The sequence below is a fragment of the Patella vulgata genome, chromosome 6 (genome assembly GCF_932274485.2).
Source record: "Patella vulgata chromosome 6, xgPatVulg1.2, whole genome shotgun sequence".
In the NCBI taxonomy this organism is placed as follows: Eukaryota; Metazoa; Mollusca; class Gastropoda; family Patellidae; genus Patella; species Patella vulgata.
Genome location: NC_065884.2, coordinates 12726861 through 12750965, shown reverse-complemented (window position 1 = coordinate 12750965; position 24105 = coordinate 12726861). Strand labels below are relative to the sequence as shown.

Here is a 24105-nt window from a genome sequence, read left to right as displayed (position 1 = left end):
CTGCGCTGTAGGTTTGGCATTTGTAATTGACTATTTGTGGTGCAATCACCCTGTGCTATAGGTTTGTCATTTGTAATTGACTATTTGTGGTGCAATCACCCTGCACTGTAGGTTTGGCTTGTGTAATTGACCATATGTGGTACAATCACCCTGCACTTACAAATATTGGCGTAGTCTCAAAAAGAATTAAGAACTCTGTAACTGACTATATATGGTACAATCACCCTGCACTTACTAATATTATAAGTTCAATAGAGATTTACATAAGTTTTAAGTGTGATATTTTGAAACTGGACCCAGAAGTGATTATAGGAAATAATTATCTTTGCGCCAAAACCCACCTGATCTTTTTCTAACATATCCATTTTGCGTAATATTTTCATTGCATAAACATGGCCGGTATCTTTCTTCTGGACTAGACGCACCTGAAATAGAAATAGTAATTAAGTACAAATGAAATCCTCATATATTTCTCTTCAAATTATCTCCTATATTAATTCCATGCGAGTAAGCCCTAGAGAGCAATTAGGATTACAATGATATAGGCTATTATAGGCTATTCAGAATTTATACTATTCATAAACTTGATTTAATTACAAGACAAATCTCATTCACATTGTATTCATTATGATCATTATAAAGCAACAATTTCAATCTGCCTCGATGACAATTGTACTTTTTTTCCACTCCCAATTGCTTGATAAAATTTCTCCCAATTAACAAATCCATTTCATTTTTTGTCCCGATTCATTTCAGAGATTTTGTACTTCTAGACATACACTTTAAAGATGCATTATGTAAGAGCTATAATCTGCCTATTGCTGGTTTTATTTTGGCTTCAAATGTTATATAATTTATTATTTAGACATTTATTCACATGACGAGTCTATAATCAACTCTCTAGATCATCAGATTGATTTGAACATCAGCGTGATTTAAAAATTTACTGATAAAATGGACAAGTCTTAGTCAAGTATGGTTGCTACGATAATAAATTATCTATTTTACATCTTCAAAATGAAATGAAAATGAAATGAAATCGGGTTTAACGTCCTACTGTTTTGCTACGAACTGGGCTAATGAAGACGGGCATACGCCATACAGTGTGCTATGAGGGAAATTTTGCCCGGACAGCCTACTCTTATATCGAATTTCAACTGTCAAGGGATCTTTTACGTGCACGCCAATGTGTACACGGGACCTCGGTTTTCCGTCCCATCCGAATGACTAGACAGCTTTCCTTGTCAGCCCCTCCGTCCTGCATCACTGACAGGGGAGAACCACGCCGGAAAATCTGGATGAACTTTCTCGGCCAATGCAGGGATCGAACACCCGACCTCCAGGGTAGCGAGCCAGTGTCTTAGCCACTTAGCCACCGTGATCCCCTTACACCTTCAAACAGTCATCCATAAATATTATATCTTCTTTGATTAGCATTTAGTAATTGAACATATTAACATAAGGTAAAATTTTATACACAATTATTACTGAGTTCAATACTAAGCGACGTTTCCAAGAGGATACTCTCGTCTCGTACAATTTTATGGATACACAATTACTGAGTTTAATACTCTCGTCTTGATAAAGTCGAAACGTCGCCTAGTATTAAACTCAGCAATTGTGTATTTATAAAATTGTACCTTGTGTAAATATTATACATGGTAATATATCCACTTTAAGCTAGATCTGTTTTTTTATATATAAAGTAAGATAGTAAATCAATAATCATGATTGATTTGGTTCCATCTATAATTGCAGACTTCTTGGAATAATGACAGTAATCATAGTATAAGTAAAAAATCTTATTCTGATTGTGTGTGGTTCATATTGAGTCAATCGGCAAAGTTTAGATTCCCAGCTTATACCTGACAAGGAGTTGGGTTGTATGTCCAACACCGTAGGTTTCTCTAGGACTAATATATGGTTCAATTTTATTTCAAGAATTCGCTTGTGTGTAGGGGTCTTTAGCAGTGGGAGTTAACCGGAGGACAGGTGACCCTACTCCTTGTCATGTACAACTGGGGAATCGAAATCCCGCCAGTTGACTCAATGACAGACCTTATGATACAACGTGCAAGCCCTAACCATTCGGCCAACCAAAACCCCCTCTTTAATGAATGATCTGTATTACTGGTACTGTACACAATAGATGTTTTAATATCAGATCAGGTGTATCCTGTCGCCCCCCCCCTCTCCTTTTTAATGAATGATCTGTAGTACTGGTACTGTTTTAATATGAGATCAGGTGTATCCTGTAAACCAACTATATACTCTACTGTTTTCTATTAACTCATTGTTGAGTAACATATCTGTATATAGTCCACTGTTTTCATGTCCTGTTTAGACTTACATCTGCTTTAACTCAAGACAAAGGTCAAACAGTAGTCGGCCAATTCTTACATTCTACCTCTAACAATACTCTCATTAGTAGTGGTCACGATGTTTATTTTTTCATATGTTTCCCTAGATCTCATTTAAGATAAAGAATCCCATGCATCATGGTGTAGTTTTGCAAAACATAATGAATGAATGAATTAGGGTTTAATATTCTACTTTTCTGCACCAACAGGGCTAATAATGAGATTTTTGCCCAGACAGCGGCGCTACAGCCTACTCTTATTTCGAATTCCAACAATCAAGGGTTGCTTTACGTGAACATCAATGTGTACACGGATCTCTTTTTTTTTTGTCCCATCCGAACAACTAGAAAGTCATTGCCAGGCCCTCTGTTCTGCACCACTGACATGGGTAAACCATGCTGAAAAATCCTGAGGAACTTTTTCTGCCAGCACCGACTCTATTGCTAACCACTTCTTTGCAGGCATTTAGTAATTGAACATATTATGGTACAAGGTACATGTACAATTTTATGGATACATAATTACTGAGTTTAATACTATGCAACGTTTCAACCCGGATACTCTCGTCTGCATCAAGTTAATAATAAATTCAGTAATTGCGTATTCATAAAAATTTTACTACACTAACTATGGAAGCATACACGGCTGGCCTCCAGATCCATTCCCTTGATTTGATATTTCTTGTTTATTTCTTGTAATGACTTGTCCTCGGGTTTGTCTTATCGGTTTTATTTGTGTGTAGTGTGGTCCTCGGGCACTCACTGCATATACATGTATGTGTTCAGTGCATGTTGAGTACATGATAGTAACTAGAGTTCAGCTAGAACAATAGAAAGTCGACTAATAGCGTTATATACAGGGAAACATTTGAACTGTACATGTGTTATTAACAATATACATGTAGTACTCATACCAACCAGGAAATATAAGTCAATTATAAGACCTGCTTCACACAATATACTTATTATATTATTATTACTAAATTATGTATCATACATAACCTCAATCTATTTCTAGTACATCCTGTCAATTTGCTATTTTCCTACATCACTGTAAAATTCCCATATGGAAGACCTTACAGAACAAAGCCAAGTAAGGTTGGTATTATAGCAAGACTTTCTCTTCAAAATTTTGGAAGGCTGTCAATTTTTTTTTCTCAGTTTTTTTGTTTTTGTCCCGATATGGCATTTAATTTATCCCAATGTTTTAATACATTTTCAAGTGTTTCTACATATAACAACTATCAATTTAACTGTATTTTAAGATAAATTCATTAAAATTTTAATTTCAGGGGATGTACATATAAAATGATTCACAGTTAGGTTCTGCGATATTAAGGAGAACGCTAGATTAGAGACGGTCCTGCGCATTTTAAGACGTCCTAAACTGGTGGGTTGTAACTCGACTTAACATCCGCTGGGAAACTTGTGAGAGGAGCCAGTCATTAGTTAAAGACGTATCTAGTGTAGGATGCAGATAGTTTAGCGATTAAGTAATTTTACTGCTTCTATTTCCTTTTGAGTTACAGTGTTGAATGGTGAAGACATGTATCATAAATCTATCCAAATGCACTATCAATATTGCTCTAACAAAGTAGTTTTAATAGAATTGTTCTTTAACTTTTGACAATTAGCATGTTTCCTTTAAATTATCATTCAATTGTCTATTCATCAACGACTTGATAACTAAACTAGCAAAACATATGAAATCATTTATGGACTTCATTAAGATAATTTTTCCGTTAGAATTTCAAATTTAAACTATCGTACTGTATCAGCCAGTTCATAACCAAGGATCAGATTTAGAGCAGTATAAACACCCATCAAACCCAAAAGAATTTGAAATTGCCGATTACCTAACCAATTACACGAACCCAAAAGAAACAAGGTCTATAAATTCACTTGTATACAAATATTTGCAAGGCACACGACAAAACGTACTCTTATTTAAAACTCGATACTTAAAAGAAATAAATCCTAAAAATCCACAAAACTTGAATACGATGGTTTAACCAGCACTGCAATGAAAGTCGAATTGATTTACGCAATCTAAATAAAGCTTAGTAAGGCTTAGTATTATTTACTGATAAAATCAATAGAGGCAGGCTAAAAGGTGAACCTTGTAAAAGGTTTGCTTTAAATTCTATTAATGGATCAATGTCTTTCATGTTATTTTTACTGATGTAATCCTGTTTTATATTCAAAGTTACTGAAATATATAAGTTTTATGTCCTGCCTAAATAACTAGTGTTTAAAGGAGCCATCCCCGATTTCACATACACTGATAAATGTTTTGTAAATCAAAAGCCGAACGAAAAAAAAAAATTCTTTTACAAGAACTCTCTCTTGGCAAGCCAGAAATATATCATATTTATTCTTTGTTGCTTCAAAGAGAGAGAGAAATGGGGTTTAACGTCCACTCGACACAAACTAGGTCATTTCCGGACTAACATATGGTTTAATTTTATTTCAATAATTCGCTTGCGCATAGGGGTCTTTAGCAGTGGGGGGAAACCGGAGGACCCGGAGAAAACCCACGAGGTTGGACAGGCGACCCTACTCCTTGTCACGTACAACCGGGGATTCGAAACCACGCCAGTCGACTCAATGACAGACTTTATGATACAGCGCGCGCACACTAACCATTCAGCCATCCAACCCCCCTTGTTGCTTCAAGAAATAAAGTCTGTTTTAAAGCAAACTGGTTAAAATACAATCTACATTTTGTTTGATTTAGTCTTTCAATGGCCTCTAAACCAATTAGATCTCAGTGATTTGAGAGCGGTCACATTGGTGAACTCAATCGTGTAAACTATTTATATGTAACATTTGTTTTCTCTTCTACTGCTCTATAATTCTCTCCAATAATTCAGTGCACACCTCCACCTAGAGCTCAACTAAACAGATGGTTTCATTGGCTGATCTCTTATATCATAGAAAATGTGGCTTAATCAAGAATGTTTTCAGATCAATCTGTGGTAAAGACTTACATAACAAAATATAATTTAAAAAAAAAAACAAACGAAATAGGATATGTGTTTTAATCAGATTGTTATAAAGATGTCGATTGTCATTTGTACTTTTACCTGTTTATTGCTTTGGGGAGCCACGGTGGCTAAGTGAGTAAGATGCTGGCTCGCCAATCTAATTAAAATATAGATCTATATTTCGTTTCGTCTTTTATACTTTCGATGGCCTACACTACATGTAGATCTAACAAGTTATAGTGGGAGTTCACGTTCTATGACGTCAGGTACCAAGCAAGCGACATTTGACCCGATTACGTCAGTCATTCGATTAACCATGTATTTTTTATCTACTTTTGCTTTGTTTTGATTTCTATTGTCGCTTATGTCTACCCACAGTTCCGCGCGAAAAAGGTCAAACGTTCTATTCGACAGACCATTTAATTGGCTGACCCCTCATTTCAAGCAGAACACGAGTTAAATAACAACACTTCCAGATCCAAGTGTAATAAAGACAAGTAAAATCGAAATTTTGAACTATAAAAAGAAACGAAATTGGATCTGTGTTTTAATCAGATTGCTGGCTCGCTAGCCTGGACGTCGCAGGTTTGCTACCAGTGTTGGCTTTGAAAATTCATCAAGATCTTTCGGCATGATTTCTCCTTGTTCGTGGTATAGGATGAAGGGCCTGACAAGGACAACTGTCATTCGGATGGGATGAAAAACGGAGGACCTGTGTACATACCGGCGTGCACATAAAAGTTTCCTTGGCAGTTGGAATTCGATATAAGAGTAAGCTGTAGCGCCGCTGTTTGGGCAAAATTTCCCTTATAGCACACTACATGGCATATGTTCATCTTCATTAGCCCAGTTGGAGCAGAACAGTAGGAAGTTAAGCCCCATTTCATTTCATTTCATATACAGTGAGTGAAATTTTGCAAGGACAGCAGCTCTAAGGCGTTCTCTTATTTTAAAATCCAGCCATCAAGGGTTCTTTTGTGTGCATCTGCATACCAATGTGTACACAGGACCTCGTAACAGTGAGACACTACTCCTTGTCAGACCCTACGTCCTGCATCACTGACAAAGGGGACAAAGAGCTTTGAAAAGACTTTAATAAAAAGATAGATCGCTACTTTAAGTTTTCTCCCGTTGGTACAGTTGGTAAACTTGTTGGTTTAATCAAGCATAAAAACATTCTATTTGACCTATTGATGAACAACCATGAAAATATCTTTTAATGACAAGCTCTACCGAAATAGAATTTTACACTACACATAAAACTATGGTAGTTTTTGCTGTTGACATCTGTTTTACTAGGTGATAAATAGTTGTATGGAGATAAAGACCATGTCTCAAATAATCAACATCTCTTTAAAACCCTGACATAAACATTGCACCTTGATGTAGAAATACTTCAATCGTTCTATAATCCTAAGATAGATACTGACAATAAAAACGGAGCATGTAAACGTCTTTAAATCAATATTTTCATGAAGAAAAATGCGATAAAAAATAAATTCTATATTGTGTACATTCCTATGGAACCCATTGTTATCTATATATGGAATAGAGTATACAACCATGGACGGGATTGAAAATGGGCCTTTATTTGTAAACAGACATTTCCTTAGATGTGCACAACACCTACAAGTAAAATTTCAAATTTTCCCGTTTAATAAATGAAAGTCGATGAAATGACGAAAAGCAAATAATATAAAACTATTTGATTAAAAAATACGTTCCTCGACTTAATACCCAGTAAGTAACAATGGTCCATTAATTTAATTCATTTTCTTAATCTATCCCTAGATTATTTTTCACTCATTGTTCCTAAACTGTACCCATATACAACAGATTAACAAACACAAGTGTTTTCTGTTAGTTACCTATATGCGGTAACTATAGACAATTAAAACCACAGTGTTACTATGTAAATATGTATAAATAAACATACTATACTGTCCATCTCTATGTGCATGGCATTATTTATGAATAGTAATAGCCCCAACGTGGGTGAAAAGTACTTTAAAATGTTATTAAATCAGTGTTGAAATCAGCATACCTTTTATCTTTTCGTCATTTACCGTGAAACAAAGTAGTGCAGTTTTACAGTTGTGCTAATATTTTTGGATGTATGTAAAAAAATATGTTGAAAAAAAAATAATAAACACATTTTTTGGCTAACGTTATCAGTTCTCTTTAAATACTTCAGTCAATATTAATATGAAAATGAAATGAAATGGGGTTTAAAGTCCTACTGTTTTGCTCCGAACTGGGCTAATGAAGACGGGCATACGCCATACAGTGTGTGCCAATGTGTACAAGGAACCTCGGTATTTCGTCTCACCCAAATGACTAGACAGCTGCCCTTGTCAGACCCTGCATCAGAGCATAGTTACGAAACAATTTCAGATAATATAATATATGAAATCAGATTCTCTCTGTGATTTTAGAGGATTCGCTCCAACTCTTGTAAAATGTAGTAAGTTCGGACAATAAGCTTCCTTTCTTCAAAAAATTATAATCATTTAAAGTAGCTAAGTCTCTAACTCAATATCATCCAAAGTCTTCGATACTGAAAACACAAATTATTTGTCAATTTAAACCAACATTGATGTTGTAATCTTACCGGGAAAAGATGAGCTTCTGATGTCCAATATTTAAGACAAAATAAACATTTTACCATTGGTACACGAATCGTGTACCATAATGCGTTTCAGCGCCATTTGTAACGAGGGACTTGAAGAACGAGTCTAGACATATTCCACAATTCATGTCAAACGGTGACGTCATATTCTTATCGGGAGAGCATGCACAATAAATAATATCGGTGTAGACTGGAATAACCAGACGCTAAAGATTGCCATTCGATTGAGACTTCTGGCGTATTTCGCCGAACATAACTGATTTTAAATTAGAGTATAGAAACGGAAACGATTGAATGCAAATCAGTTTATATACATTCATATTACATTATTATATGCATTGCAACCCATTTGTGCCAATTTCTAGGTCCCGAATATTAGCGATTTAGCTCCTTTAAACTATATTACTTTTTAGTTTACAAATGATCATGTTTTGTAACAAAACAATAAGAAGACAAAATTTAGAAACGCCTCGCTATATGCATAATAAACCAGTGTTACAAGTGATTGTATAGCATATAAACGGTTATTGTGTTTTTAATGTAAGATTTTATTACGCATGTAAAGCATTATAACATGTATCCAGTACAATGACTGTTTCATTCTAAATTTAAACCTGTACAATACAAGATCAAGGTTGAAGCCACAATCAGCAGGTGTACGTACAACAAGGAGAATAAATAAATTTCTATAGTCACGTTAGTTGAAATACAACACCAACAGACGGAAACCACCACTCTTGGTGGCTTAAAGATGTATTTCAAAAGATTTGTAATTAAGACAGATACATGTAAATTATAAATCAGATACTTCAAGATGCATTATGTAAGAGCTAAATCTGCCTATTATTAGACATTTATTCACATGACCAGTCTAGAATCAACTCGCTAAGACCCAAGAGATTTTAAAAATTTATCGATAAAATTGGATAATCAAGATTTAGCCTTGACTGTCAAAATTAGTACCAATGTTACGATAATAAACAATCTATGGCACATCTTCCAACACTCAAAACGATGCTAAGAATAAAGTAGTTTCAATGAAATTTTCAATATATTCATTTTGCATTGTCTATTTTTGAACTATTATATCAAGAACCAGTCATTGTTTTTTGAGGCGTATGATCGCTCGCGAGGGCCTGTCGCGCACCCGAATGTTGACCGAGGGGAGGTTTTTCTCCCTCGCCTTATAATTGAAAATCGCTCTTCATATAATCATGGACATGTATTTGGGGTGTTTTTTTCAAAAGAACGTAAAAGACTCCCATTCCGATCGCCACCATGCTGTCATTGTGAACATTTATTTGGTGTATTCGATTAGTATAATGTGATCGCACATGGTAATAAAATTCCGATGGATATGTTGCTAAAAATAGATGGCGCCTATGCACCATTGGTTAATTTAACTGAAATGAAAAGTAGAACTCTCGCGAAACGTGAGAACTTACGAGAGATGGCACATAAAAATTTCCAATGAGAATAATTCCAGAAGAAATAGATTATATTTTGATGGAATTTTCAAGCGTTTATGATTATATTTTGAATAGGGGTTATGTTTTTAAACAAAATTTATACAAGCTATATATATTTAGAAATGTCGAAAAGTATTTCTATTGGAATACCGTATGTACTGTAGTCATAGTTTGACTTGACCGTACGACTACGAGTGCTATTATTTAGCAGACGATGTTTATTATCATTTATGTAACCAAGAATTGCCCCTTACACACAGTTGTTGATCTTCAGAACCATTTCCCATACAAACAACTAACCACTCTCCTTAATATAAGATCATTCTCCTTAATTTCTAAATCACTCTTCTTATCAAAACTAGGAGAGCTTTTTTAGGGGAGCGATTTTTTCAATTTGTTCATTAAGGGGATCTTTTTTCGGCTCTCCTCTAAAATACAAAAAACAACGACTGAAGAACGGCCAGCTCTTTATCTAAATCTTACATAATGCACTTTTAATGTAAGCTATATAATAAGATACATTAAGGAAAAACAACATTTGTTGTCACCATAGTTACATAATTAGTTTCAATGGCATTTAGTAATTGAACTGGAGTATACAGGTCACAATTACAGCTTATTACTGAGCGAGTCAAGTCGAAACGTCGCTCAGTAATAAGCTGTAATTGTATTCCATAGAACTGATATTAGGTGTTTATTTCTTGCAATGTCTGTGTACATGTAGTTTGTCATGTCGGTTGTACTGCACTTAGTTAAGATTCTGAATCTGTTTAGAGGGTAGGGTTTTGATAAAGATCATCAACGGAAATGAAATGAAATGAAATGAAATGGGCTTTAACGTCCTACTCCTAAACTTGGCTAATGAAGACGGGCATACGCCATACAGCGTGCTATGAGGGAAATTTTGCCCGGACAGCGGCACTACGGCCTACTCTGATATCGAATTCCAACTGCCATGACATTTTTTATGGGCACGCCAATGTGTACACGGGGCCTCGGTTTTTCGTTCCATCCGAACGACTAGACAGCAGGCCCTCCGTCCTGCATCACTGACAAGGGGAAACCACGCTGGAAAATCTGGATGAACTTTCTTGGCCAATGCAGGGATCGAGCACTCGATCTCCAAGCTAGTGAGCCAGCGTCTTACCCACTTAGCCATGTGATCCCCAACCATCAACGGAAATTGGTAAATGATAAACAAATAAATCTCGTAGCATGTGGTCCCTGTGTAGGGTTAATCTGTTATAACAAGATGTTTTGATGATCTGGCTTGTTAATTTATTCAATAAACTATACTTGAACTTGAAGGGCTAGAACATTTATTTCACGTTTATTTGGTCTTGTTGAAAGGACTTGACCTCTTTCAATTGAAAAGAATATATAAAAATGTGGATTTAATTTGTCAATTAATTTAATAAAATCTATTAATTCTTTTTATTCGTCATAAATACTACATAAGCACGGTTAAAAGCCTATTTAATTCAATATAAAAGTTTGACCCATATCTTAAATGCTAGTACAAATTGTATATAAAGAGAGTTGATGTATAATAAAAAAAACTGTCACTGACATTTTGAAAAAAAAAAAAAAAAATCTTAGAATAAAAGTTAGAATCCAATTAACACCTGAACAATACCTGAGTTTACCTAGATGAGTCATAACTTAATCTATTATAAATATAGCTGTCATGTTCTATAGTATATCGACCATTTATAATACAACTTGCATGATATTGACATATTAATGTGTATAACCACAGGTAGTAAACTACTCTACCTGTTAACTAGACATATTCATAGACAACATTTACTGCATAAACTTCACAGGGTGGCCGAATAGTTAAACGTGTGCGCTTTAGATCATAAATGAAATGGTGTTTAATGTCCTACTGTCCTGCTCCGACTGGGCTATACAGTGTGCTATGAGTGAAATTTTGCCCCGACAGTGGCACTACAGCCTACTCTTATATTGAATTCTAACTGCCAAGCAATCTTTTATGTGCACACAAGATCTTTGTTTTTTGCCCCATCCAAATGACTACACAGCTGTCCTTGTCAGGCCCTCTGTCCTGCACCACTGACAAAGTGAAACCACACTGAAATAATCCCAATGAACTTTCTCGGCCAACACCGGGATCAAACCCAGACTAGCGAGCCAGCATCTTACACACTTAGCCAGCGTGACTCCTTTAGATCATAAGGTCTCTAACAAGAGTCATGTGTTATGTCGATTATCCGCTCGTACCTGACAAGGAGTACTAGGTCTCCTGCTTTTAACCATATGGTTTTTCTCTGGTTACCTGCTAAAGACCCCTACATGCAAGTGAATTATTTAAATAAATTTGAACAATATGTTAGTCCTGAAATAACCTAATTTGTGATGAGTGGATGTTAAACCTCGGTTATAATGTGCAATAAAAAAAGCTCTACACATACTATCCTCTATCCATTAAAGTAACCATGCGTCATTTGCATTTGTCGCTAAAATATCAAATTTCTCACGGCTTAATCCATACTAATATATTCTCAGATTGAGCAACTAAGAATACATAATTGTCATAATCAAAATACCAATGTTGATTACCTTTTGACTTGGATTCAATTGGATTTTAAAAAGGCCTATCATTTCTGTTCTCTCACAACATTTTTATGGTTGCTTTTACATATTTGTGTGAGATCTAGAAGTTTCAACATTGCAGGTACTATAATTTGCTTATAACAAAGTAGCATTCTGGGAGAAGCTGTGCTTGACTCTGCTTTGATAGTGATGCCAACAGTATAATTTGCTTCACAATATCTGGCAGCTTCCAAATTATAATTGAAAGCTTGAAAATCATGTAGCATACCTAATGCAGAATTATGATGATTTTCTGCTTGTGACATTTTTGGTCATACAGTGTGGCCTACTCTTATATCAAATTCCAACTGTTATAGGAACTTTTACATGCACGCCAATGTGTACACAGGACCCCAGTTTTTCTTCTCAGCCGAATGACTATACATTTTTCCTTGCCAGGACCACGGTCGTGCACCACCAATAGGGAGGAAACCCGCAGAAAAATCACGCTGACCTTTCTCGGACAATGCAGGGATCGAACAAGAGACCTCCAGGTTATCGAGCCAACATCTCACCAACTGAGCCACCATGGCTCCCACATCAAACCCAAGATTAATAAAGTATTTAAAGGTGCTGAATCTCTAAAAGAAATATCAGTGCCAAATTGCTTCCATTCCATTCAGTGTTTACAATCCAACGCCATAAATCTTTTGATCGGCTTATTTTTTATTTGACTAAGTCCCAACCGGGAGACTATAGCTACAGTCGATATTCTGGTTTTGATTCCTTAAACATACATTATGCAAGAGCTACATCTGCCTATTGCAGGTCTTTCTTTAGGCCTGAAATGTTATCTAAGTTATTAATTAGAAATTAATTAACTTATCCAGGCCATAATCAACTCTCGATGGCATCGCTAGCCTGTGATATTTACTGGATTAGGATCCGATCTGCCACTCAACTTTCATTCATGATTAAATTATGAAATGGATAATCAAAACTATGTTTTACCGATTTTAGTAATAATGATCGAGGCAAGGCCGAAAATTCAATCACTAAATTCTCGGTTCAGAGGGGATCAATTTGATTGAAATTTTCAGCAAATTCCCTTAACATTATCTAGTTTTTAACTATTATACTGAGAACTGCCAGCTCTTTATCTAATCTCCCATAATGTATCTTTAATTAAATAAAATATTAGTGTGCATTAAGCCATGTAAATTTAAATACTGTCCAAAAATGCAAATGACAATCAGCAGTTTTATGGTCACATAAAACCTGATATAAATAATTCAAGTTTATAAATATAAAAATTTTACTATCTGTCAGAGACCGGATACGATTGAATATTAGGAGAAATATAATATTATTAAATCTTGTTGACAGAGGTAAGCCATCTATTAAATATTACTAGGTCTCGACCTATACAGGATATTATATTGAATGGTGGTCTACTTTATTTGAAGGATTTTTATGATCTATTATAACCAATTGCTTAAAAAAACTTCAAAGTGGTAGACGTTTAAGTCTCTATAACTGTCTAACTGAAGGCCGAGTCACACAAGTGGGTTTTTTCTTGAGCTTTTATATCAATAACAAATCTTCCCATCAAACTGAAAAATCTGCCCTATTGGTTACAAATTTTGTCCTACGAACTGATCAACACCTCTTCATCTCAAAACCGCTGATGTTAAACTCAACCAAGATAAAACGCAGATTATCTAAAGTTATAGGCGAGTCCTTTTACTACTAGTTCAGCTATTGGCGCCGTCGTCGAGTTGAGTTGTCTTATATAGTTATAATTTTGAGTTAAACATTCGCCAGAAATATTAAGAATCTTGCTAATGGTAACGGGCCATGCATTCATGTATAGTATGTTTTGGATAAAATTAATTGAATACTACATAGTTATTCTAAAATTTATAAGTTCCATCATTTTTTTTTCCATAAGCGAACCCACAAACAAACTTTCTTCTTTTTTTTTAAAGGGGGGGGGGGGGGGATGGCTGAATGGTTATCACATGCGCGCTGTATCATCAGGTCTGTTATTGAGTCAGCTGGCATGGTTTTGATTCTAAGGTTGTACGTGACAAGGAGTAGGTTTTCTCTAGATCCTCTGGTTCCCCCCACTGCTAAAGACCCCTACGCGTAAGTGAATTATTGAAATAAAATTGAAGCATGTGTTAGTCCCGAAATGACCTAGTTTGTATTGAGTGGACGTTAAACCCTCTCTTTCTCTCTCTATTTTATTTAGATAAATTTTTCACTATGATATAATCTGTATGTACCAGTAGTCAGTGCAAGAAAACATTGATCACCCTTAAGGTAATGCTCTAGAGAACATGTAATGGAAACATAATTAGTGAGGGGAAAAACAATTCTGTGCAATTAATATTATAAATGTTACTGATGGTATCTACAAGCTGAGAATAAGATCCATTTAGGAAACTTTGTTAAATATCTATTTTTGTAATGTAAGAATTTCTGTTAAAGTGTAATATTGATTTTCTGTATGCAGAGTTAACTTTAGAAGTCTTTCAGTTAAAGAGCAAGGAATAAAGACTGGGATTTAGAAACAAAATACGTTTCTTTGTAATATAAGAATTTCTGTAAAGGTTTATTGATCTGCTATATGTAAAGCTGATTTCAGAAATCCAATAAGAAATGCATATATATACGATTTTTATTCCACGAAAAAACAAGAAATAAAACGGCATTTGAACGATACGACAAGTCCATACAACTGTCAGGCTGTTTACTCGATAGAATGGCTGTATGACAGTGTATGTTTTTTATGGCAAAATGACACCAAATGTACCCTATATGTGTGCTGTGTCATTTGTTCAATCTTAGTAATGCAATAATGAGAATAGAACTTGTTCTATTCAAGCAGCAAGAGGTTCATCCAGGCATTTCTATGATGAATTGGTTGGATTCATTCGACTGTTGCATCCAACGATTCAATGGATTGATTGTGTCATGTAAGCACCGCTTAAAGCCTGAGATCTAGAAATAACTTACCTCGCCGAATGCGCCTCTTCCAATGACTTTTAGTGGTGAGAAATCATCTACACCAAGTCGAGATCGTTTTAATCGTAAAAATTCTGTTTCTTTGGTAGCATGCTGTTGTCTTCTTTCCTCTTTCTGTAAATAAACAAAATTAATTTAAATATACAAGAAAAAGTGGCATAAACAAAAATCTTTAATAATATCTTGTTGTAGGAATATTTAGGGCACAGATTCTCGTGTGACAGCTGTACATAACGTACATGTACACTTCTGAAATAAAATGGGTTCAAATCCTATGGTATAATGAAACGGGGCATATGCCATGCTGTGTGCTACATACTGGGCTAATGAAGACGGACATACGTCATACAGTGTGCTATGAGGGAAATTTTGCCCGGGCAGCAGCACTATCGCCTACTTATATATCGAATTCCAACTGCCAAGGGATCTTTAACGTGCATTCCAATATTTACACGGGACCTCGGTTTTTCGTCTCATCCAAAGGACTAGACAGCTGTCCTTGTCAGGCCCTCCGTCCTGCATCACTGACAAGGGGAAACCAAGCCGGAAAATCGGGATGAACTTTCTCGGCCAATGCAGGGATCGAACACCCGACCTCCAGGCTAGCGAGCTAGCGCCCTTCCCACTTAGCCACCGTGGCTCCCTGCTTGGTTATAACCGAATGGTTTGTGGGATACTGCAAGCAGATTATTATTATCATTTATACTAAAGTAAAGCCAGCACCACCTGACCGTTGGATAAAATATTTAAATTACAGGTCTGTTTATTATTGGACGACGTCCCGATATTATAACACACCCGCCATCTTAACATGTTTGCAAAATCTATTTGATGGGTCTGATTTTAATATGATTGAATACAAGCCAGGGGATTATCTACAGTTGATATTTTGATTTTACTTTATTAAAGGGGGATCACGTGGCTAAGTGGATAAGACGCTGGCTTGCTAGCCTGGAGGTCGGGTGTTCGATCCCTGCATTGGATTAAAAAGTTCATCCAGATTTTCCGGCGTGGTTTCCCCTTGTCAGTGATGCAGGACGGAGGGCCTGACAAGGACAGCTGTCTAGTCGTTTGGATGGGACGAAAAAAACGAGGTCCCGTGTACACATTAGCGTGCATGTAAAAGATCCCTTGGCAGTTGGAATTCGATATACCCGGGCAAAATTTCCCTCATAGCACACTGTATGGCGTATGCCTGTCTTCATTAGCCCAGGTTAGGAGCAGAACAGTAGGACGTTAAACCCCATTTCATTTCATTTCACTTTCTTAAAGATACATTATGTAAGATTTAGATAAAAAAAAAAAACTAGCCATTTTTGCTATAATAGCTCAAAAATAGATCAGGTAAAATGAATAATTTGAAAATTTCATTCAAATTACTCTATTTCGGGCGAAGATATTAGCCTTTGCTGGTTTAAAAAGATGTGTGCAATAATTTCAACCACAATACTGGTTGTTCGAAGCTAAGTTTCACTCCTCTATTTTTAGCTTAAATCAAAATATGGCTGAACTGTTCTAATCTATTTTATATCGAAGAAATCTGATGCCATCGAGAGTTGATTATGGTCTGGATAAGTTAATTAATGTCTAATTAATAATTTAGATAACATTTCAGGCCTAAAGAAAGACCTGAAATAGTCAGATTTAGCTCTTGCATAATGTATGTTTAATTAAATGCTAATCTATCTGAATACACTTTGGAGTGAATTGAGTCGTAAAATGTTTGACATTTTCCGAGAAATGAAAAGGACGATTAGCGACTTTAAAGGCTCAATACCACTCTTGTTGTAACTGAATAATATGTCCCAATCTTTATTCTGGTCAACAAATTGCACTATTTTACAATATTCCAATTAATTGATGATACAAATTTCATCTTAACACACCTAATTTAAAAAACTGGAAAAATTCAACTAAATGATTTGAAAAGCCTGACGTAAAGCTTTTCAAATGTGACTTGGATTTAAAAATATTTTTGAACCCTCTGGACAAGTAAAATAGGATTTAATGGATAATTTACACAACAGGTAGGGCACTTACACATGTAGTACTTAGAATAAGGCTATTTTTTAATTTCTGGAGCTGTCAAGCCAGCAAGAGTGTTATTGTCCCTTTAAGCAACAAATGTTGATATGTTATGTAGGTTAATTAGTCTATGGAAGGTTGTTATTGTGTATTTACTCTATAAAATATTGTTTTATCTGGTCGATACCTGTACAATATCTTCACACATACAGGTGTTGTAAAGATGGTCTTAAGGTAGCGTATTGACTTTGATTATGTATAAAATAAATCTTTGAATAGGGTTAATTTGGTATTTCGATTTGTGACGAGACATGCTGTAAACACATTTTTAAAAAAAGATTTATTTAAAGTAGCGTATTGACTTTGATTATGTATAAAGTAAATCTTTGAATAGGGTTAATTTGGTATTTCGATTTGTGACGAGGCATACTATTTTCAATTAAACACATTTTTAAAAAATATTTAAAGTAAAAGTTATCTTGTTTATGTAGGACTTGTGATTTACATAAAACATAACCCAAGATAAACCACAGAGAGAGAGAAATCGGTTTAACGTCCACTCGACACAAACTATGTCATTTCGGGACTAACACATGGTTCAATCTCATTTTAAATATTTGCTTCCGTGTTGGGGTTTTTATTAGTAGGAGGAAACCGAAGGACTCGGAGAAAACCCACAAGGTTGGACTGGCGACACTAGTCCTTGTCAGATACAAGCGGGAAATCTAAACCACACCAGTTTACTCAATCACAGACCTGATCCAATGCGTTAACCCAAGTAAACCAAAGAGAGAGAGAGAGAAATGGGGTTTAACGTCCACTTGACACAAACTAGATCATTTCGGGACTAACATATGGTTTAATTTTATTTTAATAATTCGCTTGCACGTAGGGGTCTTTAGCAGTGGGAGGAAACCGGAGATAACCCACGAGGTTGGACAGGCGACCCTACTCCTTGTCACGTACAACCGGGAATCTGAAACCAATCCAGTCGACTCAATGACAGACTTTATGATACAGCGCGCACACGCTAACCATTCAGCCATCCCCCCCCCACCCCCAGGTAAACCACGAAAATTTTCAAAATGGTAGTAATATTGATCAGGACATAGAAATTGATCCAAATAATTTGTCATACATGTATACTGTATTAAAAATTAAACAGTTTACATGCATATTTCTAATTATATTATTCAAACTGTGATAACTGAAATTGTATTTATAAAATGTTGAATTCCCCTTCAAGTAACATTAACATGAACTGGGCACAGACTCAGAACAAAAACAAAGAAAACAGGGCGGTGACCAAGAAAAACACAGATTTGCCCACGTCCATAAACATTGACTATAATGAGTAAATGTTTGATTAAGGACTATGGAAATAAAATCTACCATGAACATATCATCTATTATTGACTTTTATTATATGTCAAACTCAAGTAAATCATACCCTTGAGATGTTGACATTATTACTACTGTAGCTGCTCTTAGTCCACACCAATTTGTTTTTCTGATTTTCAGTAACACCTGTAAGAATTTCTACAGGAAAAAGACTACCGGTAATTTAGAAAACAAAAGTAGTTGTTTGTACTGTTTAAAGGCTTTTAGTTCCAAATTTGTAAGTTTTGTGATTTTAAACAAAATACAGTAAACTTCACATAAGTCTGATCTAAGTGGACCGACCAATTTTATCTGAGTTAAGCGAAGATCCAAGTTAGCCAAAGACCAAAATTCAATCTTAGCTCGATTAGAGATAAGCTGCAAGAGTCAGATAATAATTGATTCAAAGGCACATTTCAAGCTTTCGTTCGTATGTGCGAGGGTTACTGTATCTTTCATGTGATTCAAGTAGATATTTATTTATTAAAACCCTGAAGAACAGAAAATTAAAATGGTTTGGCCTAATAATATTTGAATGTTTTATGGAACATACAAACAACCCTTGTTCCATAATGTGTTCATGTTTTACAAGTTTTGTAAATAGGCGCTGTGCATTTCATGTTTTATAAATGTTTACATAAGTTATAAAGAATTTATAAAATGAAATGAAATACATAAAGGATTTGATATTCTACTTTTCTGCACTAACTATACTAATGAAAACATGTATAGTCCATGCAGTGTGATATGAATATCATGAGGGAATTTTGCCTAGATAGCAGTATTTCTGCCTACTGTTAATTGAATTTCAACTGTCAGGATTATAGATGACTTACTTTGACCTATTACCATCTGAGGATATTGAATGTGGACAAATTCTTAATTCTTGATATCTTTGTAAATACTTAACAGAATGAAATGAAATGGAGTTTAACATCCTACTGTTCTGCTCTGACTGGGCTAATGAAGACGGACATACGCCATACAGTTTGCTATGAGGGAAATTTTGCCCAGACAGCGACTCTACAGTCCACTCTTATGTTGAATTCCAACTGCCGTGGCATCATTTACATGCACGGCAACGTGTACACATGACCTCGTTTTTTTTAAAATCCCATCCAAACGACTAGACAGCTGTCCATATCAGACCCTCCATCCTGCACCACTGACAATGGGAAACCGCGCCGGAAAATCCCAATGAACTTTCTCGGCCAACACCGGGAGCGAACCCGCCACCTCCAGACTAGCAAGCTAGCGTCTTACTCACTTAGCCACAGTGGTTCCTGAATGGAATGGAAAGATTTTTGGATTGATATTCCTATTAGAGATTCAACTTCCACAATATTGCAAGGGATTAACAATCCTTTAAATGATGAGTAGAGGCTTTAAACATTTTGACACAAAATCAGAGCCAGAGAAGATTTACAGACGTGTAAGGTATCCTAAGCATACAATTAAACATACATTATGCAAGAGGTAAATCTGCCTATTGTAGCTCTTTCTTTGGGCCTGAAATGTTATCTAGATTATTAATTAGACATTAATTAACTTATCGAGGGCATTATCAACTGTCGATATCATCGCTAGCCTGCGAAATTTACTGGATTTGATTCCATTTTGTGATAATTGAGACTTTGTTTATTATCATACCAACATTTGTTATGACGATCAAAACTAGTCTAAAATTGAACCGCTAATTTCTTGGTTTTGACTGAAGCATATTTCAGCATATTTTGTTTCCATTATCTATTTTTTAACTGTTGCAGCTCTTTATCTAATTTTACCTAATACCCCTTTAATTTCTGATAGAGATTGATATTTGAATGCATAGGCGTACAGGCTCGATAACAGTTAGGGGGGCAGAACCAGAAATGCCGAAAAAAATTTGGGTTTACAGAGAACACCGGTCTTCCTTGAGAGGCGAAGAGAGCGGAGCTTACCTTGCCCCCCCCCCCCAAGAAAATTTTGGAATATTTGACGGCTGCAAACCCGTTTTCCTGCTATTTCAGCCCGTGAACAGTAACTTCAGAGTGGTCTAATATAACCTTCTTAAGGTGGCTGACTCGAATTCCAGTCAATCGTTTACAGTCCACGAAGGCGAGACCGTTGGGAGAAAATTTAACTGCCGCAAACGCGTTTTCATGCTATTCCAGCCTGTGAATACAGCAACTTCAATTTGGTCCAATATAGCCAACCTGGCTGACCGGAATTCCAAACAACCAATCAATCGTCGCTGGGTTGGGGGGTATACCCTCCCGGAGAAAATTTTGAAAATATAACCACTGCAAATCCATTGTCTGCTATTCTATCCCATGTAAACTCCAAAAGTATCCAATGGTTTTGAAACCGAAATCCCACTCTGAATTCCAACCATCTAATCAGACTGTTGCAGCTGCATTCACAAACAATAATCGATGCCCGAAAAATGTCGCACAAAGTAGGGTGGCTCCAGGCAACATTTTTTAATCCATAGTCAACTCAGTACAAATTCATGGTATTCAATTAAAAGAAAAGTAAAATTAGTGTTATATTAGGGCTCGATAACAGTAAGGGAAGAAAAACTAGAAATGCCCGAAAAAATTTCGGGTTAACAGCCAGCGGCGCCGGTTTTCTTCGAGAGGCGAAGAAGCGGAACTGACCTTGTATGGAGCCCCCAAGAAAATTTTGGTATATTTGACAGCCACAAACGCGTTTTTCTGCTATTCCAGCCCGTAAAATTAGTGTTTTATTAGATTTCGGGCACTTTATTTTGTCAAGTAGATGAAATAAATTTTATTTTCAATTTACCCATCTGCCCGAAAAGTCAGCTTGCCCGAACGTTAGGGGGGCAGCTGCCCCCCATGCCCCCCTGGCTCGTACGCCTATGTTTGAATGTCATTATAGTATATTGATATATTGTTTTAAGCCATAAGTGATGTGTACACAAACTAAATATTTGTGTGTCAACATCATGTTTATCTTCTTTATTGTCATGTGATCTTATCATGTGATCATTCACGAATGTACAAATAACAACAATATGATATATTTGATCTGGCATGGAGTATTTATTTATCATGTTTGTTTATTGTGTGTTGAAATATTCCTAACTATTACTATATTAAACAGATCAGAAACACGGTATTGGAGATTGCACAATACAAACCGATCAGAAGTAAATATTCACTTGGCTGTCAATATGATATCGATAGGGATGAAAATGAAATGAAATGAAATGGGCTTTAACGTCCTACTGTTTTGCTCCTAAACTGGGCTAATGAAGACGGGCATACGCCATACAGTGTGCTATGAGGGAAATTTTACACGGAACCTCGGTTTTTCATCCCATCCGAACGACTAGACAGCTGTCCTTGTCAGACCCTCCGTCCAGCATCACTGATCAGGGGAAACCACGGTGGAAAATGTGGATGAACTTTCTCCGCCAATGCAGGGATCGAACACCCGACCTCCAGGCTAGTGAGCCAGCGTCTTACCCACTTAGCCACGTGATCCCCTCTGATAGGGGTGACATCGGGTAAGATAATAAGCCTTGTAAAAAAAAATAATAATGGTTGGGATGCCGAAGTTCAGATTTGTCATTGATTCCAAAAAGTAGTTAAGTTTTAAAACGTAAAATACTGTATAATTCAACATGGTGCCCGATAAGGCTGTGCAAAAATATCGATATAATCGATAATCGGTAGAAGTCATTTAGCGATACGATAATCGATATTGAAATTCAAATATCGATTATCGGTATTTTTACCTTCTGACGGCAAGTTACGGTCACTTTCACAAGACTGAACTTGCCGTAGTCTGGCATGCAGACGAATGAACGAATACACAACGTTAACACAACAACTATTTTCCCCCACTGCTTACAAACTGGCACATTTTAAATATATATTATTGTAAAAAAACTAAACTTTAAGATTAAATACATTATTTTAATATTTTCGTTGTTTTTGTTGTTATTACTAGTTGAAACTAAAATAGGTCACGCACTTTGTGAACAATGACGATCGCACGTGATATATAGTAAAATTAGAATTATCTCCCTTCTTTGCTCTTGATTGATTTGTAGAGAAATTGTCTGCTTTCATGATAAAAATAATTGTATTATTAATGATCAACTCAGCTTTTATTACTAAATCATGTCAGATACAGCCCATACAAAACACGTTTTTGACTTCCCGGGAAAATATCTATATCTCTCGTAATTTCTTGGAAGAATTCTACTTTGGTTTTCGTCAAAATTAACCAATCATAAAAATTCTACTTTGAAAGCCGGTAATTATTTTTTTATTGTCCAATCAATAGACGCCTTCTATTATATTTTATTCTATTATTAATAACACTGTGTGATCGCCAGTAACTTGCAAAGAGAAACCATGTATTGTCTTTGTATTTATCGGAGATATTGGAATAAAAAAAAGGTTCAAATGAATCAAGAACAAAACTTAGAATAATACTCAAATTAATCCTACATTTAGCAACTAATTATTTTACATTAATTGATTTTTTTACATACATCGGCACAGTATTAGACTAGGATAATAACACTAGGATAATAGGATAATAACACAAATAACAGGTCGGTAAAGTTCGGTTTTTCCGGAAGAATGACAAATTCTTGCCGATAATCGATATTGAAATTTCATATCGATTCCCAGCCTTAGTGCCCGATGGGTTTAATATATAGGTACGAATTAGTACCAAATGGTTTATTTATATGAGAGTCAAGGTTTGGACTATGTCTTGGAAATTGGAAGTAGAAGGCAACTATGTGTCTCTTTTGTGGACCGAGGTGTGATTGTCCGTTGTATTTACTGGACGGATAGGCCTGTTCACCTTCGGTTGTGTATCAATTTTAAATGTGCGGCTTCTTAACAACCTGATCGGCTCTGGACCGGTTTGATTCTACGTATCTCTTGTAGATTTTTTAGCCGTGAGAATATCTACGGTGAAAATAGTGGTTGATTCCGACGCAAAAGGGGGAATCACGACCGACCGATTTGATCAACAAAATTAGAAGAGAGTTGGATAACCAGGTCTTCATAGCCACTCTTATCTCTTATAAGATAATAAGCCCTTGATAACAACTGTTTTTCTTCTACAAATTAAATTCTAAAACAATTTTTTTGGTTATTAAAAAAAATTAAAGAGGTTTTAAGTTAATCCGGATAAAAGATATTTATTTCATGTAAATGGGTATATAAAACAGTATGCAGAGATGTAAAATGATTATTGACACTATATGATATGCCTTCACACATACTGGATGTGACACATTACCGCTATTATCAAACAGTTTTATGCAAAATAATGATTTATTAGGTTATGCATTCATTCTTTGGGTAAATGTATTTACATACATGTAGACCTGGGGTAAACTTGATCTATACACATGCCTTCTGCTCATTAATCACTAAATATGGTATAACCAGAAGCAATATGTCTGACTACCTGTACATGTTTACATTATTTAATTAATCTGTTCATGTCATTAATGTATTAATTAGTATTCAATATACAGGTGAAGTATACTGACTTCTTCACCTGGCATACATGTATATAATTAAGAAAAATCCAATCATAAGAGAAATAATTAACCTTGAACTTTGACCCTACATGTATATAATTACATAACAACTGCCTACTTACTAAACACAATTTAAAGGCCTGATGCGT

The 24105-nt window shown here is 35.6% G+C and overlaps 1 protein-coding gene across 1 annotated transcript in view; it reads right to left on the bottom strand.

The window, feature by feature from the left end:
* LOC126825269 (serine/threonine-protein kinase 38-like) overlaps window positions 1-24105 on the bottom strand; it is a 68310-nt gene that overhangs the window by 17063 nt on the left and 27142 nt on the right. The window contains exons 4-5 of the mRNA XM_050554856.2: window positions 15022-15144; window positions 342-425 (exon numbers count right to left, since the gene is read on the bottom strand). Coding sequence (XP_050410813.1) covers window positions 342-425; window positions 15022-15144 — 207 coding nt within the window. The remainder of the gene's footprint in view (window positions 1-341; window positions 426-15021; window positions 15145-24105) is intronic.